The 20,105-nt window shown below is 41.6% G+C and overlaps 1 protein-coding gene across 1 annotated transcript in view; it reads left to right on the forward strand.

Moving 5' to 3' along the window:
• Positions 1–3,834: 3,834 nt before the first annotated feature.
• si:dkey-24p1.1 (B-cell receptor CD22) overlaps positions 3,835–20,105 on the forward strand; it is a 38,957-nt gene continuing 22,686 nt past the window's right edge. The window contains exons 1-2 of the mRNA XM_023980211.2: positions 3,835–3,951; positions 16,740–16,819. Of these exons, the coding sequence (XP_023835979.1) occupies positions 3,896–3,951; positions 16,740–16,819 (136 nt within the window). The 5' untranslated portion in view covers positions 3,835–3,895. The remainder of the gene's footprint in view (positions 3,952–16,739; positions 16,820–20,105) is intronic.

Below are 20,105 nucleotides of genomic sequence, written 5' to 3' on the forward strand. Positions count from 1 at the left end.
GCAGTAGCGTAAAAGAGGGGTTGGGGGGGGGGGGCATACAATGCAAATAGTCCAGGTAGCCATTTGATTACCTGTTCAGGAGTCTTATGGCTCGGGGGTAAAAACTGTTGAGAAGCCTTTTTGTCCTAGTCTTGGCACTCCGGTACCGCTTGCCATGTGGTAGTAGAGAGAACAGTCTATGTGGCTGGAGTCTTCGACAATTTTTAGGGCCTTCCTCTGACACCGCCTGGTATTGAGGTCCTGGATGGCAGGCAGTTTAGCCCCAGTGATGTACTGGGCCGTGTGCACTACCCTCTGTAGTGCCTTGCGGTCGGAGGCCAAGCAGTTGCAATTGCCGTACAAGGCAGTGATGCAACCAGTTAGGATGCTCTCGATGTTGCAGCTGTAGAACCTTTTGAGGATCTGAGGACCCATGACAAATGTTTTTAGTTTCCTGAGGGGGAATAGGCTTTGTCGTGCCCTCTTCACGACTGTCTTCGTGTGTTTGGACCATTCTAGTTTGTTTACATTTACATTTAAGTCATTTAGCAGACGCTCTTATCCAGAGCGACTTACAAATTGGAAAGTTCATACATATTCATCCTGGTCCCCCCGTGGGGAATGAACCCACAACCCTGGCGTTGCAAGCGCCATGCTCTACCAACTGAGCCACACGGGACCACGGGACCATTGTTGATGATGTGGACACCAAGGATATTGAAGCTCTCAACCTGCTCCACTACAGCCCCGTCGATGAGAATGGGGGCGTGCTCGGTCCTCCTTTTCCTGTAGTCCACAGTCATCTCCTTGATCTTGGTTACGTTAAGGGATAGGTTGTTATTCTGGCACCACCCGGCCAGGTCTCTGACCTCCTCCGTATAGGCTGTCTCCCTATACTCCACACACAGAGAAGTGTACAAAGCTCTCGCTCGCCCTCCATTTGGCAAATCTGACCATAATTCTATCCTCCTGATTCCTGCATACAAGCAGGAAGCACTAGTGACTCGGTCAACAAGAAAGTGGTCAGATGAAGCAGATGATAAGCAACAGGACTGTTTTGCTAGCACAAACTGGAATATGTTCCAGGATTTTTCCTATGGCATTGAGGTGTACACCACATTAGTCATTGGCTTCATCAATAAGTGCATTGATGACGTCGTCCCCATAGTGACCATACGTACATACCCCAACCAGAAGCCATGGATTACAGGCAACATCCGCACCGAGCTAAAGGCTAGAGCTGCCACTTTCAAGGAGCGGGACTCTAACCTGGAAGCTTATAAGAAATCCCGCTATGCCCTCTGACGAACCATCAAACAGGCAAAGTGTCAATACAGGACTAAGATCGAATCGTAGTACACTGGCTCCGAAGCTCGTTGGATGTGGCAGGGCTTGCAAACCATTACAGTCTACAAAGGGAAGCACAGCCGAGAGCTGCCCAGTAACATGAGCATACCAGACGAGCTAAAATACTTCTATGCTTGCAAATAACACTGAGACATGCATGAGAGCACCAGCTGTTCCGGTTGACTGTGTGATCATGCTCTCCGCAGCTGATGTAAGTCATTTCAAGACAAAGGAGATGATTGTGGACTACAGGAAAAGGAGGACCAAGCACGCCCACATTCTCATCGACGGGGCTGTAGTGGAGCAGGTTGAGAGCTTCAAGCTCTTTGGTGTACACATCGCCAACAAACTAACATGGTCCAAGCACACCAAGACAGTCGTGAAGAGGGCATGACAAAATCTATTCCCCCTCTGGATACTGAAAAGATTTGGCATGGGTCCTCAGATCCTCAAAAGATTCTACAGCTGCAATATCGAGAGCATCCTGACTGGTTGCATCACTGCCTGGTATGGCAACTGCTTGGCCTCCGACCACAAGGCACTACAGAGGGTAGTGCGTATGGCCCAGTACATCACTGGGGCCAAGCTTCATGTCATCCAGGACCTCTATACCAGGCACTGTCAGAGGAAAGGCCCTAAAAATTGTCGAAGACTCCAGCCACCCAAGTCATAGACTGTTCTCTCTGTTACCGCATGGCAAGCGGTTCTGGAGCTCCAAGTCTAGGTCCAAGAGGCTTCTAAACAGCTTCTACAACCAAGCCATAAGATTCCTGAGCATCTAATCAAATGGCTACCCAGACTATTTGCACACACACCCCCCCCCCCATGCTGCTGCTACTCTGGTATTATCGATGCATTGTCACTTTAATAAACTCTACCTACATGTACATATTTCCTCAATTACCTCGACTAACCAGTGCCCCCGCACATTGACTCTGTACATGTACCCCTTGTATATAGTCTCTCTATTGTTATTTTATTGCTGCTCTTTAACTACTTGTTACTTTTATTTCATATTATTTATTTTTTTACTGCATTGTTGGTTAGGGGCTTGTAAGTAATCATTTCACTGTAAGGTTATTGTAAGGTTTCTGTTGTATCGGCAGATGTGATTAATAAAATTGAATTTGATATGATTTGCTTCACGCAGTCTCCTCTGAACAGTTGATGTTAAGATGTTTCTGTTACTTTAATTCTGTGAAGAATTTATTTTGGCTGGAATTTCTGAGGCTGTTAACTCTAATGAACTTATCCTCTGCAGCAGAGGTAACTCTGGGTCTTCATTTCCTGTGGCGGTCCTCATTAGAGACAGTTTCATCATAGAGCTTGATGGTTTTTGCGTCTGCACTTGAAGAAACTTTCAAAGTTCTTAAAATGTTCCATGTTGACTGACCTTCATGTCTTAAAGTAATGATGGACAGTCGTTTCTCTTTTCTTATTTGAGTTGTTCTTGCCATAATATCGACTTGGTCTTTTATCAAATAGGGCTATCTTCTGTATACCACCCCTACCTTGGCACAACAGAACTGATCGGCTCAAACGCATTAAGAAGGAAAGAAATTCCACAAATGAACTTTTAACCTGTTAATTGAAATGCATTCCAGGTGACTACCTCATGAAGCTGGTTGAGAGAATGCCAAGAGTGTGCAAAGCTGTCATCATATAGCTGACAGGGTACAGGTTTCTTTTTTTTTCAGCCCATAACCATGTGTGTGAGTTGTATTTTTATTTTTTTACCTTTATTTAACTAGGCAAGTCAGTTAAGAACAAATTCTTTTTTACAACGACGGCCTACCTGGGAACAGTAGCAGGGGCAACCTTTCGGGTTACTGGCCCAATGCTCTAACCACTAGGCTACCTGCCGCCCCAAAATATGCCTTTGTTTCAAAGTAGATTTGTAGAAGACTACCAAGAAACACTCTGTGTGATCCTGATTTCGACCACTGCAGCAAAATCCAAGTCCTTGTTTCAGTAACTTTTCTTCCATTAGGTGCCTAATGAATGTGACCCTGTTCTTTTCATATCACTTTTGCTCAGTTTGTATTCATACTCAGATATTACATTTGCTGTGAGTGCATTTATGGGCTTTTACATATTTTGTCATCCACAATCAAAAGCAGTGCCTTCTATGTGAATAGAAGTTATTCAACTTGAATCCAATAACTTGGGCAGTATAGCATGTCGTCTTTATATGCAATAAAATATTTTCACAGACAAATATGAGTCAGTACTGTACTTCTGCTTAAATCAGCAAGGTTTTACTCAGAAAGTATTGTACAGTACAGTACCTCATGTTCTTCATGTACAACAACCACACACACTACACATACTGTAAATTTGAACAAAACACCTGACAAATGAAGTGAGTCAAAGCTCACTTCACAAATACAGTTCTGAACAGCGCAGAATGGAAAATAGATACAGTACCTCACTCCATCATCAACCCCAAATCATACAAATAGACACTTCTGTCTGTCATGCTTGGATGGACATGCAAAAACAAATGCAAAGCCTGGCAGACAATTGGGTTCCTCTTTTAGTTTCTCATCCTTATTTTGAGAAGACAGATATGCTGCAGATACAGTCTCTTTCACGAGACAGTCATCACAGCGAATCCCTTCTGAGGTAAGAAGAAACAACTTTGTGAATGTTTGCTATTTCTTTTACGCATGTCTACCCATTATAAAGTGAGAAATGTATCCTGGATACATGTTTATTTACGGTCATACTGAGCTGATAATGTGAAATACCTCATGTGCACATTGAGATAGGAACGTTGCTCAAATGCTGTCAGTTCCACTTTAAAGTTCATTTAGATATTTATGTCTCGATGATATGGTAATAATGAGAGAGCGAGAACCAACAATTGCAAGACAGAATAATCGAATGGGAAGTGTAAATTTAAGTTCCTGGCCCTCCACCTGACAAAAACTTTAGGAAAAACGAATTGTGTGCCGCCACCAAACAAGGCAATAATATAGGCCTACACTAGGTTACTGCCAATAAAATTTGCAGTAAACGTTACTTGTACAAGTGAAACTTCTAAACAGATATTTATATTATTGTGGAAGTGTTTATTACTCTCCTTGAAGTGAGCAACGGGGATTAAATAAGAATTCACAGCTTTGCTTTCGAAAGCGAGAACATAAAAAAATGTCACCTATAAAAATAATTATCCACATTTAGATAGGCTACTAATTACAAAATAAATAAAGTAATCAAAATAAGTACGGAATTAACCAAATAAATACAGTGCAAATACGTTTAAGGCACACAACATAATATTCTGGCAAAGGCTACATTTATTTAGATTAAGACGCACTGTGAATACAGGCTTTGAAAATTAATAAAATAAAAGTGCAACAAGAACCATTCGGCCTATTTTTCTTTTCATTATATATTAACCTACCTAAAGGTTTCTGGCATGGAACAAAATCATGTTCACCTTTTCTGATTTAATAGACTGCAGAGTGGGGTAACAATATTGCCTGCTGTAGGCCTACTGAAAAAACATTCAGACGGGAACTTTTTGCACGGATGCAGAGGTATTTGAGCGCTATGTTGACAAAGAGCGGAAATCGACCCTCATTCCCTCTCCACCATGCCACTGGGTCATACATTTACATTTTTTGGGGTGGATGTGAGCTCTGCGCTGGCCCGCTGTTGTGCAAGAACACTGCCCCGTGATGTCTTCTATGGTGAACATGCGCACTCGATCTCTGTTCTAATTGTCCAAAATCACCATTGAAAGGGTCTCGTATCACCCTGAGGGTCTACAACGTTTGATTACAAATCACCATTCAAAGTTATCAGTACCACATATCACCATATGATTGGTTTATGTTATGTTCTGTTAATTACTGATGTCCCCTGTAAGAATGGAGCACCCTTGGTCATGTGCAGTGTTGTTCTATGTTATTCTGGCTCTAACTGATTCCAGTAAAATGTGAAGCTCCAGTTCCATTTCTTGTATTCAGAGTCTTTCTTATTATATAAATAAGTAATAAGAGCTAAGACACTACAGTTTATATGTGTTTATTTATTTGCACACATGAAAATACAATATTGGTCAAATGATTTCCACATTATTCGGTGGTTTGTGCATGACACAAGCTGCATTGTAGACCATTTACCGCGTTGGTAGGCAACGCAACAAAGCACTCCCCCCTTCCCCTGTAAAAAAAGAAGAAAAAAAAGACAATACAATCGTATATCAACGATGTTTGGACAGGTTGATGGGACGATGTGTCATTCCAGACATCGCCCAACCCATATACACCTCCAGTCCCAGGAAGAATATTGTAGCCCTATTCACATGGGACTAATATTACCAGATAACGTTGGTTATGCATGTATTACCCCCGAATGCCCGTTATTCCAGAGGATTCGGACTGAATTCGTTTTTTCCAAACTGCCACCTGTAATTATATATATTTTTTATACATTGGCAGTTATGACGGAAACCTGGAATTTTTTTTTTTATAGGAGTGAAGATATTTCAACAAGTCCTGGCGACAGGTGACACTAATAACTCGAGCTTGGTTCCCAAGTTTCTAAACCATACAAAGCCATCTTTGGTATAGTGTCGACATAATATTTGAATTGAGGAAGTGTGATCATAATCATGAGGATAATTTAGCGATGGGCAGTAGAAAGCCCAATAAGGACGGGATAAATTTGACTGGGGGTGCTCAGGTAATGTAATTATGTACACCAGCACAAATCACCACATCCGTAATTTTAGTCCGGTCTGAATCTGCCATGTCAGTCATTTTTTTTGGCAGGAAGGTTATTATCCCAGCCCTAAAAACCTATTGTTTTGATGGAGTTAAAAAAACGTCTTAGGGCTCAAATCCCGATAACGGGATCGATTTGACAACATCCAGTGAAATGGCAGAGCGCCAAATTCAAATTAAATTATTAGAAATATTTAACTTTCATACAATCACAAGTGCAATACACCAAATTAAAGCTTTACTTCTTGTTAATACAGCCACCGTGTCAGATTTCAAAAAGGCTTTACGGCGAAAGCAAACCATGCTATTATCTGAGGATAGCACCCCATCAAACAAACACAGACAATCCTATTTCATCCCGCCAGGCGCGACACAAAACTCAGAAATAACTATATAATTCATGCCTTACCTTTGAAGATCTTCTTTTGTTGGCACTCCAATATGTCCCATAAACATCAGAAATGGTCCTTTTGTTCAATTAATTCCATCGTTGTATCTCCAAAATGTCAATTTATTTGGCGCGTTTGATCCATAAAAACACTGGTTCCAACTCGCGCAACATGACTACAAAATATCTAATAAATTACCTGTAATCTTTGTCCAAACATTTCAAACAACTTTCCTAATACAACGTTAGGTATTTTTTTACGTAAATAATCGAAAACATTTAAGATGGGATAAACTGCGTTCAATAGCGGATAAAAACAAAGTGGAGCGAGCTTTCAGGTCATGCGCCCCAACCACAACAGTACACTTCACTCTATCAAAGAGTACACTTCACTCGGCCCTAGTTCTGAACTGCCCTACTTCTTCATTTCTCAAAGGAAAAACATCAACCAATTTCTAAAGACTGTTGACATCCAGTGGAAGCGATAGGAACTGCAAGCAAGATCCCCATAGAAAACCCATTGAAAGAGAGTGACCTCAACAACAAAAATATCCTGGTTGGTTTGTCCTCTGGGTTTCGCCTGCCAAATATGTTCTGTTATACTCACAGACATCATTCAAACAGTTTTAGAAACTTCAGAGTGTTTTCTATCCAAATCTACTAATAATATGCATATCCTAGCTTCTGGGCCTGAGTAGCAGGCAGTTTACTTTGGGCATGCTTTTCATCCGGATGTGAAAATACCACCCCCTAGCCTAGAGAGGTTAAAAAAACGGCTAAGAATAAGAAATAAAAGTAACAAATAATTAAAGAACAGCAGTAATATAACAATAGCGAGACTATATACAGGGGGGTACCGGTACAGAGTCAATGTAAGGGGGCACCGGTTAGTTGAGGTAATATGTACATGAAGGTAGAGTTATTAGATGACAACAACAAAGTGTAGCAGCGGTGTGAAAGAGGAGGAGGTGGGCGGGGCAATGCAAATAGTCTGGGTAGCCATTTAAATAGGTGTTCAGGAGTCGTATGGCTTGGGGGTAGAAGCTCTTTAGAAGCCTCTTGGACCTAGACTTGGTGCTCTGGTGGTAGCAGAGAGAACAGTCTATGACTAGGGTGGCTGGAGTCTTTGACAATTTTTAGGGCCTTCCTCTGACACCGCCTGGTATAGAGGTCCTGGATGACAGGAAGAAGCGTGATCACACAGTCTTCCGGAACAGCTGGTGCTCTCATGCATGCTTCAGTGTTATTTGCCTCGAAGCGAGCATAGAAGTATTTTAGCTCGTCTGGTATGCTCGTGTCAATGGGCAGCTTTCGGCTGTGCTTCCTTTTATGGTCTGTAATGTTTTGCAAGCCCTGCCACATCCGACGAGCATCGGAGCCGGTGTACTATGATTCGATCTTAGTCCTGTATTGACACTTTGCCTGTTTGATGGTTCGTCGGAGGGCATTCCTTGAGCACATTTTTGTGGTACAGTCGATAGCTCTGGACTTCGGGCTAGAAGGTTGAGTGTTCGAGACCTGCTCCCTGCCTGTTTCATTACATTACGTTTTGTGCGAATGAATTGAACATCGCCAAGTGCATCATAAAACAAATATTGTGCATATTTCATGCAGCCCTTGCTGTTAGATCGCAAAGCAGCATACAACTGAGCTAAATGACAAGTTCACTTTCTCATTCACAGTTTATAAACGCATATCAAGCGCAAGTGCTTCAGTGTTCAGCTGACATAGGCTGTGGGGGGGGGCATTTAGGACGTCTTCTACTGTGGATCGCAAACATATCCCAATGATTATGACTTTTATGAATTCAAATATTATGGCGACACTACTAAAGCTGGTTTACAAACTTACCGGATATGTCATGTGAGCAAGCGTTGCAAAATAAATGTACACCTACATGTTATTCAATCATTGCACCCACACTGCAGGCGTGCGCCATGAAGCGCCTGCTTTGCCAAGCTCTAAAACAGAAGTTGCTTCTATTTGTGACAACAAACGCTATGCAAGTCCAGCCTCTCCCATCTCCTCATTGGCGTTTAGAAGCAGACAGTGGCATGCGAAAGTATTCACCCCCTTGGCCATTTTTCCTATTTTGTTGCCTTACAACCTGGAAATAAAATAGATTTTGGGGGGTTTGTATCAATTGATTTACACAACATACCTACCACTTTGAAGATGCAAAATATTTTTTATTGTGAAACAAACAAAAAACTGAAAACTTGAGTGTGCATAACTATTCACCCCCCCAAAAGTCAATACTTTGTAGAGCCACCTTTTGCAGCAATTACAGCTGAACGTCTCTTGGGGTATGTCTCTATAAGCTTGGCACATCTAGCCACTGGGATTTCTGCCCGTTCTTCAAGGCAAAACTGCTCCAGCTCCTTCAAGTTGGATGGGTTCCGCTGGTGTACAGCAATCTTTAAGTCATACCACAGATACTCAATTGGATTGAGGTCTGGGCTTTGACTAGGCCATTCCAAGACATTTAAATGTTTCCCCTTAAACCACTCAAGTGTTGCTTCCGCAGTGTGCTTAGTGTCATTGTCCTGCTGGAAGGTGAACCTCCATCCCAGCCTCAAATCTCTGGAAGACTGAAACAGTTTTCCCTCAGGAATTTCCCTGTATTTAGCGCCATCATTCCTTCAAGCCTGACCAGTTTTCCAGTCCCTGCCGATGAAAAACATCCCCACAGCATGATGCTGCCACCACCATGCTTCACTGTGGGGATGTTGATCTCGGGGTGATGAGAGGTGTTGGGTTTGCACCAGACATAACGTTTTCCTTGATGGCCAAAAAGCTCAATTTTAGTCTCATCTAACCAGAGCACCTTCTTCCATCTGCTTGGGGAGTCTCCCACATGCCTTTTGGTGACCACCAAATGTGTTTGACAATTTTTTTCTTTAAGCAATGGCTTTTTTCTGGACACTCTTCCGTAAAGCCCAGCTCTGTGAAGTGTACAGCTTAAAGTGGTCCTATGGACAGATACTCCAATCTCCGCTGTGGAGCTTTGCAGCTCCTTCGGGAGTCTCTTTTATGCCTCTCTGATTAATGCCCTCCTTGCCTGGTCCATGAGTTTTGGTGGGCGGCCCTCTCTTAGTGGGTTTGTTGTGGTGCCATATTCTTTCAATTTTTTAATAATGGATTTAATGGTGCTCCGTGGGATGTTCAAAGTTTTGGATATTTTTTTATAACCCAACCCTGATCTGTACTTCTGCACAACTTTGTCCCTGACCTGTTTGGAGAGCTCCTTGGTCTTTATGGTGCCGCTTGCTTGGTGGTGCCCCTTGCTTAGTGGTGTTGCAGACTCTGGGGCCTTTCAGAACAGGTGTACAGTATATATACTTGAGAACTTGTGACAGATCTTGTGACACTTAGATTGCACACAGGTGGACTTTATTTAACTAATTATGTGACTTCTGAAGGTAATTGGTCGCACCAGATCTTATTTAGGGGCTTCATAGCAAAGGGGGTGAATAAATATGCACCCACCACTTTTCAGTTTTTTATTTTTGAAACAAGCAATTTTTTTCACTTCACCAATTTCGACTATTTTGAGTATGTCCATTACATGAAATCCAAATAAAAATATATTTAAATTACAGGTTGTAATGCAACAAAATAGGAAAAACGCCAAGGGGGATAAATACTTTTGCAAGGCACTGTATACCCATGTGCTATCTCCTCATTGGTTATACCCACGTGGGTGATTGAAAGACGAACTGAGGTCGGTCGGTTGTGGTAATACACCTTATTATGAAAATTAGATGCCAATCGCCATATAAAGTCCAAAAAAGAAAAGGCCTGAAAGGAGGAGAGATGACTAGAAACGATTCGGTTGACCGTTTTATGTGTGGATTAATTGTCGGAGAAGAGGACCTTGTGCATTTCAGGTAAAATAACAACTCAACGTTTATATCCCAGGACAATTTAGCATTAAACATTTATGGAAATTTAGCTAGTTAGCTTGCATTTGCTAGCTAATGTGTCCTATTTAGCTCTCTAGCTTGCTGTTGCTAGCTAATTTGTCCTGGGATATAAACATTGAGTTGTTATTTTACCTGAAATGCACAAGGTCCTCTACTGCATTCTAATGTCGACTTTTCTTATGGATAATAGTATCAAGTGAAAGGTTTTACTCATGCTCAGTTCTAGGTTCTGGAGTGTTCCAGATGTGGAAATATGAAGTAGAAGTTATTGAACTCCCTCACGTGCGTGTGTTATGGACAATGAAATTACATTATATGTGGAGAATGATAGGCAACATTTGCATCTGTTGGTCATCAAGTTGGCTATTAATTTCTATGCCATTGCAGCCTACTGTAGCTTACCATTTGATATAATAAATATATACATGTGTATTGAAATGACGATATCACTGGAGTSATTGCAAATCAATTTGTGCCACTTGTGTAGCCTAGCTGGAGCGGGCGAGTTGATTTAATAAACTATAACTCAGTTCAATCAATCAAATGTATTAATAAAGCCCTTTTTTCATCAGCTGATGTCACAAAGTGCTGTACACCCAGCCTAAAACCCCAAACAGCAAGCAATTCAGATGTAGAAGCACCGTGCTTCTACATCTGAATTGCTTGCTGTTTGGGGTTTTAGGCTGTAGAAGCACGGTGGCTAGGAATAACTCCCTAGAACATCCGGAACCTAGGAAGAAACATAGAGAGGAACCAGGCTCTAAGGGGTGGCCAGTCCTCTTCTGGCTGTGGCAGGTGGAGATTGTAACAGTACATGGCCAAGATGTTGTTGTAGCCTTGTGCTATTATTAAGTTCTAAATTGTCATGTTTAGTTAATTAAATTGGAAGTTATCAATTGTGATCATGGTCACAGCTCTATCACAAATGTATCATTCTCCACATTTAATGTCAGTTTCATTGTGGATTTTTCCCTGAAATGAGATGTAGRYATGTTGGCCTATCAGGGCTATAGGCTTCCTGCATCTAGCTCAACAAACCATGGCAAAATTAAATTGCAATTATAATCCCAGATTTTAGTCAGTAKCCTATGCCTATTGAAATAACAAGTCAATTACACAAATAGGCCATTTATAACCATTTGTAGTCTTAAACATCTGGCACATAATTATGACGCAATTGCCAGAAAATAGCATAACATTTGTTTTTTGAAGTTCATCTAACTGTTTCTTGCACAGAGATTTCGAGATCCTCTGTCTAACTTTCATCACTCAAACTCTCCTGTCGGATTTATCTGTAGTTATGAACAAATGCAAACAGGATTTATTTGAACTGGGTGGTTTGAGCCCTGAATGCTGATTGGTTGAAAGCTGTGGTATATCAGATGTGTACCACGGGAATGACAACTGTTTTGTGTTCTAATTACGTTGGTAACCAGTTTATAATAGCAATAAGGCACCTCAGGGGTTTGTGGTATATGGCCAATATACCACGGCTAAGGGCTATGACCTAAGAACTAACTGCGCATAGCCATGGTATATTGGCAATAGACCACACCTCCCAGAGCCTTATTGCTTAATCATAGCAGCCAAAACAGGTTAAATCAACATCCATTGATGGAAAATGATCTGGAGAATTTAATAAGGGCGATTTATATTTTCTCTTGTGACATATTCCTAAACTAGCAATAATTATTATTCTGATGGAAAACCATATTTTTCTTCTTAGCGTTTAAAAATGACTTTATATTTCTTCTTAATTCGCTCAGTAACGTTATGGAAAAAGGGTTTATTGGATAAATGTGGCAACTCTCTCGCAATTTCTTTTTTGGGGGGGCTAGTTTTTAGGCAGTGTGGGAGGATTTTCAGAGATCAAATACATTTTAGTTAGACCTGGCAACCCTGCAYGGGCCTGCCATCATTCACTTTGTATTGGACTGTGTGTTAACAGGCAGTTGCAACAGYGTGACTTTAGATCATTATAACTCATTCGCCAAAAGATACCAAATACACCTGAATGTATTTCTGCAAATATGTAAACACCACGGGAGTTCTCTTACATTTGGGAAATGTACAGTCCTATTGATCAAACATCCATGAAGAGGTAGTCTCTCTCTCCCTCAGTTATTATGCACATCAACAACAAGATCAACAACTAATGCTAGCTAAAATCTACAGTAACAAAGGAACATTAGATAAACCCTCAAAGTTTTTCACAAAATTGCACTGATAAACGATGGGGAATTGTAGCACACTCGTCCTGCAGCTTGCCTGCCAATGTATGCTTGTCCCAACCAAGCAGCTAACTGGCTAAAGTTGGCTAGCTTGCTAGCTAGCTACTTCCAGACACAAATGAGAGAACACCTCACTCTGACCATTATACTTGCCGTAGCAGAGCTGGTTAGGCTGTTTACATGTTATCTATTACTTTTTTGTCTACAATTACAGACACCGGTCATATGCAGCAAGTGTTGTGCATTCATAAATACATCAGTTATTCTGCGCTCTGGCACACTCAGAGGAGAGTGCTCTGAAATTAGAGTAGATAGCCAGAGTGAATTTGCGAACGCARGAGATATGCTAACTGGATAACAGTCATTCAAGTTCTTGCTAGCCAACCAAATGACACCCGCATCTCTAGCTGTGTCTAGCCATAGAAAAACTGTATGAGAAAAAAGTATGGAGCKAGATAGCTGCCAAAAGGTTGAACATACATATCTTAAGAAAAGCCATGCGTGAAACATGAAACGTAAATGTTAAATTAGATCTATAAACGTCTTCCGAGTGGCTCAGCGGTCTWAGGCACTGCATCGCAGTGCATGAGGCATCACTACAGACCAGGAGACTCATGAGGCGGCGAACATTTGGCCAGCGTCGTCCGGATTATGGGTGGGTTTGACCGGCCAGAATTTCCTTGTCCCATCGCGCTCTAGTGACTCCTTGTGGACGCCAGCTGGATGGTGTTTCCTACGACACATTGGTGCGGCTGGYTTTCGGGTTAAGCGAGTCTGTGACAAGAAGCATTGCGGCTTGGCAGGGTCGTGTTTCAGAGGATGCATGGCTCTCGACCTTCGCCTCTCCTGAGTCCATAAGGGTAGTTGCAGCGATTGGACAAGACTGTAACTACCAATYGGATATTACGAAATTGGGAGAAAAAGGGGTAAAAAATGATCTGTATGTTACGACTATGAATGAACATTTATATGTTAAAATTCTTACTTTACATCTCCCTTTACTCAGTTACAGATCTTTTTTATAAATACAAACTTTTGTCAGTAATGTGGCATCTGCAAAGGACATGAACCGAACGTAGCTAGTCGAAGTTAGCTAGTCAGTCAAGCACCTCTGGCACAGACGTTAGAGTTGCTTTGCAGCTTCCGGTTTCATTTCCAAAATACAATTCTAGAGAGCTTGTTTTAGAATTGCATTCAATAACGACGTTATACCAGTAGATGGCGTAGTATAGGCTTGGGCCTTCAGCAAATGACTTGCGTGAGAATGATAAAGACACAGAAGAGCCTTGAGCTGCAAAATAGAAAGTAAATATGATTTAGGCTACAGTATTCTTATTGCAAGATCTGTTTTCCCAATCAGCCACTGCTTCTTCAACTATTTTGTTTAAAATGTATTTAGAGGCTATATCTAGAGGCCTGTGGGTTGGGGTCTCTTTTTAAAGGGAGCCCTATAATAAAAACAGTTAGAAAACACAAATAGAGTAACAAAATTATTCCGCAACACACGAGTACCCAAAATGATTACCTAGATTGCAATGCCTACAAGTTGAAGGCTTATTTTGTATTTGGACAGGCCTAAAGGAAACATTGAAATATTAAAGTGATAGGCTAAAGAACTTTGGAGAATGTAGATCATTTTGATACACACATGGATTTCAGTAAACAAATGGATAAGACTGTTCTATTCTCTTCAATTTAGGTCCTATCCTAACTCAGACAAATGACTGAATGGATGACATATTGACTGACTGACTGAACTGAATGAAGGATGAATGAAATGATCAAATACGTTGGAAGGACGAGTTGCAAGCAGCATGCATGCTCTGCCCTTTATTTGGCTAGTAGGCAAATAGGCCTACATTAGGGAATAATGACTCTATGGCTGTATGCCTTCAGAAAGGCATCTTCTGAGACTGAGGGGTGCTTTTCCGAAGGCGCATGGTGCTGCATGGAGATGACAAGCTCATCAACTGGGCAGCAGTGTCGCAATGGAGGAAGTAGGCTATATGGAGACTTCCTAAGACTACTGCAACAGAGTTACTGTAAAATGTGGTAATAAGCTTATGCCAGACTTAGCCTACATTTAACCTCTCCCTTGTTCATTTGAAAGTCCATATGTTCATGACCCGATTCATATAAATCATGTCAAATTATTTTATGTTCATATTAACCCCTACTACAGAGTATGCTTTGGCAWGATTTTGAGTGATGAAAGAAATGTCAAAATATTCTATTAAAAACAAATTTTAGTGGCAAGACTCCAGTGGTCATACATAATTCATATATTCACCAAACATCTATTATTATTAATCTACGTTTCATTATTCCTGGTAGATACTACTGGCTATGATAACAGACAGAGTCCAGAGGATGGTGCAATATTGAATGAGTCATATTTTGATAAGGTGCATGCATGGGGATGTCCACGTCACCCAGAGACATGCCCATGCTGTAGMGATACACCTAGCAGACTGAAACGTCACTGTTGTAGGCATAGTACARCTTTCTAGACTTGCGCTGGTAAACAAATCCATTACATTAGCTAACTAATGTGAAGTAAACTGAACTGAGGAGTAACAGAGAATGGAGACTTTTAACTTGAAAACGTGCAGGATAACTCTTTCCGGTTTCCCTGACTTGCGTTTTTTTTATACTGTGTTATGCTTGTTTGCGTGGAACTCCTCACAGGCCGTTTGGTGTACTTTTTTTGTTGTTGGTGAGATGAAACTGCCAAAACTCCGAAAGGTATTATTGTACATCAGAATTGCAACACAAGATTTGTTCAACCCTAAAATATTAGTCTGTAATCACAACATGGTGTTTGAAAGTTCACAGATGAAATTTCACGTTTACCTTTCATGTTTCACGCTAGGCTTTTCTTACGATCCTAACAATTTACATATGGATTTTATTACGATCCTAACGATACGTACGTTCAACCTTTTGGCATGTATCACGCTCCATAAATAGATACGCTAGCCTAGTAGCCACGTTACGACTGACTTGTGATCACTGCCCTTGCTAGTTGGATTGTGTTGACATTCCCAGCCTTAGTTACATTCGTCAGTTTTTCCCAAAATATTGAGAAATTGAAAGTGAAACAGTGCATCCCGAATGGAGGCAGCAAACAACGTACCAGGCCAGCTGTGATTTACAACCTGATAGCAATATTTGTTGGACTACCAAGAAATGTATTGGTGAATTATATTAATCATGCATTGAACTGCGTCCATCTATTCTGCCAACAATGCCTTAGTGTACGTCATGGAATGTTGATTCAAAAATTACCGATTTTTAAAACCTCTTATGAAGTTGGTTTTGTAGCATAAACTGGGAATTTTATATTTTTCACTGATATGATCTGTTTGTTTCATATCTGCAAAGTAGATACAATGCTGTTAGTTCTACTTTAAGCCATTAATATGTTATTTATAAAGTATGTGTTTTAATACAGTTATTATACATTTTTACCAATATAGGTCTCTGTTGTTGGTGTAAAAAAAAGGCATGGAATTGAATAACCAAAAGAACAGCTGAAAAAATGTCACCTCATGTCTTGAGCATCAAGGGCAGTTTTATGGGTGTGGCATAGAGTTTATTTCAGACTGTCTACTTAACCAGTGAACCAGAGAGGCATATGCAGCTGAGATATGCTTTTTGGCAACACACACACACACACACACACACACACACACACAACACACAACACACACACACACACACACACACACAACACACACACACACACACACACACACACAACACACACACACACACACACACACACACACACACACACACACACACAACACACACCACACCACTCCCACGTGCGTACACAGATACACATACACTCACACCCCACATACGTACGTACACACACACACACACACTCCCACGTGCGTACACAGATACACATACACTCACACCCCCACATACGTACGTACACACACACACACACAACACTCCCACGTGCGTACACAGATACACACACACACACACAACACAATACACATACACTCACACCCCCACATACGTACGTACACACACACACACACACACACACACACACACACAAACACACACACACACACACACACACACACACACTAATAGTATGTTTCTAATACAGATATCCAGTAATAATCATGATACTCAAGAGAACAGTTGAAATGTTCCATTTCTTGAGAGTTCTTCTGATGCTGTTAAATGGTAGGTAAACATTTTATCTTATTTAGTTACATATGAAATATACAGTGCATTAAGAAAGTGTTCAGACCTCTTGACTTTTTCCACATTCTGTTACTTTACAACCTTATTCTAAACCGGATTAAATTGTTTATTTCTTCAAACTACACACAATACCCCATAATGACAAAATGATAAAATAAAAAAATATTGCATTTACATAAGTATTCAGACCCTTTAGTCAGTACTTTGTTGAAGCACTTTCGGCATCAATTACAGCTTTGAGTCTTCTTGGGTGTGACGCTACAAGCTTGGCACACATGTATTTGGAACGTTTTTCCCATTCTTCTTTGCAGATACTCTCGAGGTCTGTCAGGTTGGATGTGAAGCGTCGCTGCACAGCTATTTTCAGGTCTCTCCAGAGATGTTTGATTGGGTTCAAGTCCGGGCTCTGGCTGGGTCAATCAAGGACATTCAGAGACTTGTCCCGAAGCAACACCTGCATTTTCTTGTCTGTGTGCTTAGGGTTATTGTCCTGTTGGAAGGTGAACCTTCACCCCAGTCTAAGGTCCTGAGCGCTCTGGAGCAGGTTTTCATCAAGGATTTCTCTGTACTTAGCTCCGTTCATCTTTCCCTGGATCCTGACTAGGATCCAGTCCCTGCCGCTGAAAAACATCCCCACACCATGCCGTTGCCACCACCATGCTTCACCGTAGGCATGGTGCCAGGTTTCCTCCAGACATTATGCTTGGCATTCAGGCCATAGAGTTCAATCTTGGTTTCATCAGACCAGAGAATCTTGTTTCTCATGGTCTGAGATTCCTTTAGGTGCCTTTTGGCAAACTCCAAGCGGAATGTCATGTGCCTTTTATCGAAGAGTGGCTTCTGTCTGGCCACTCTAACACGAAGGCCTGATTGGTGGAGGGCTGCAGAGATGGTTGTCCTTCTGTAAGGTTCTCCCATCTCCACAGAGGAACTCTGTAGCTCTGTCCAAGTGAAAATCAAGTTCTTGGTCCCCTCCCTGACCAGGGCCCTTCTCCCCCGATTGCTCAGTTTGGCTGGGCAGCTAGCTCTAGTAAGAGTCTTGGTGGTTCCAAACTTCTTTCATTTAAGAATGATAGAGGCCAATGTGTTCTTGGGGACCTTCAATGCTGTATAAATGATTTGGTACCCTTCCCCAGATCTATGCCTCGACACAATCCTGTCTCAGAGCTCTACGGACAATTCCTTTGACCCCATGGCTTGGTTTTTGCTCTGACATGCACTGTCAACTGTGGGATCTTATATAGACAGGCGTGTGTCTTTCCAAATTATGTCCAACAATAGCATTTTCCACAGATGGACTCCAATCAAGTTGTAGAAAAATCTCAAGGATGATCAATGGAAACAGGATGCACCTGAGCTCCATTTCGAGTCGTATAGCAAAGGCTCTGAATACCTATGTAAATAAGGTATTTCTGTTTTTATTTTCAATACATTTGCAAACATTTCTAAAAATCCGTTTTYGCTTTTTCATTATGTGGTATTGTGTGTAGATTTATGAGAAAAACAATTAATTTAATCATTTTTCAAATAAGGCTGTAAAGTTACAAAATGTGGAAAAAGTCAAGGAGTCTGAATACTTTCCTGTCACGCCTGCTCCCGCTCTTCCTCCCTGGCGCTCGAGGGCAACAGGCTGCCCAGCACTACACACTCCTGCTTCCCTCGTCACGCGYATCAGAGATTCATTGGACTCACTTGGGCTCAATCACCTGTGTTATTACCTCCCCTATATCTGTCTGTTTCCCAGCTCTGTTCCCCGCTTCAGCAATAATTGTCGTATGTCTTTGTATTACCCGGTTCTGATGATGTTCCTGTCCTGTTCCATGTCTGTGCAAAAGTAAATGTTCACTCTCCGTACCTGCTTCTCATCTCCAGCGTCGGTTCTTACACTTTGAGAATGCACTGTAACTGTTACTGTCAGGTGCACTGAAAACCATATATTCCATATCATTTTATAAATGTTTCAATTGCTTTGGTGTTATTTTTGAAGTATGAGGTGGATTTTCAAAACTCTTAGTACAAAACTCCAAACTGGTAACACTTGTAACACAGCGAGTCTCATATTCAAAACCTTTTATTGTGCATTCAGTTTGTTTGGACATATCTTTAACCACACCACCTTTGGAAGAAAATATACATTTACTGTGAAATACCATGGGAACATTGATTTAATCACCAAAACACAACATATTGATATTTTCTCAATTGAGTTATTTTAACAACCAGTTAATCCAATAGCAAAAAAATGCAAGATACATACACTATATATACAAAAGTATGTGGACACCCCTTCAAATTAGTGGGTTCGACTATTTCAGCCACATTTATAAAATCGAGCACACAGCCATGCAATCTCCATAGACAACCATTGGCAGTAGACTGGCCTAACTGAAGAGCACATTGACTTTCAACGTGGCATCGTTATAGGATGCCACCTTTCCAACAAATCAGTTCATCAAATTTCTGCTCTGCTAGAGCTGCCCTGTCAACTGTAAATGCTGTTATTGTGAAGTGGAAACGTATAGGAGCAACAACGGCTCAGCCGCGAAGTGGTAGGCCACACAAGCTCACAGAATGGGACCGCTGAAGAACATAGCGAGAAAAAATCGTCTGTCGTCAGTTGCAATGTCAGCACAAGACCTGTTTGATGGAAGCTTCATGAAATAGGTTCCCATGGGCGAGCAACCGSACACAGGCCTAAGATCACCATGCACAATGCCAAGCGTCGGCTGGAGTGCTGTAAAGCTCGCCGCCATTGGACTCTGGAGCAGTGGAATGCGTTCTCTGGAGTGATGAATTACGCTTCACAATCTGGCAGTCCGAAAGACGAATCTGAGTTTGCCAGATGCCAGGCGAACACTACCTACCCGAATGCATAGTGCCTACTGTAAAGTTTGCTGGAGGAGGAATAATGGTCTGGGGCAGTTTTCGGTTCAGGTTCGGGCTAGGCCCCTTAGTTCCAGTGAAGAGAAATCTTGACCTGTGTCCTGTGCACAAAGAAAGGTCCATAAGGAAATGGTTTGTCGAGATCGATGTGAAAGAACTTGACTGGCCTGCACAGAGCCCTGACCTCAACCACATTAAACACCTTTGGGATGAATTGGAATGAAGACTGCAAGCCAGGCCTAATCGCCCAACATCAGTGTCTGACCTCACTAATGTTCTTGTGGGTGAATCAGTAGTACTGTTCCAACATCTAGTGGAGAGCCTTCCCAGAAGAGTGGAGGCTGTTATAGCAGCAAAGGGGGGACCAACTCCATATTAATGC

This window comes from Salvelinus sp. IW2-2015, linkage group LG35 (assembly GCF_002910315.2).
Source record: "Salvelinus sp. IW2-2015 linkage group LG35, ASM291031v2, whole genome shotgun sequence".
Taxonomy (NCBI): domain Eukaryota; kingdom Metazoa; phylum Chordata; class Actinopteri; order Salmoniformes; family Salmonidae; genus Salvelinus; species Salvelinus sp. IW2-2015.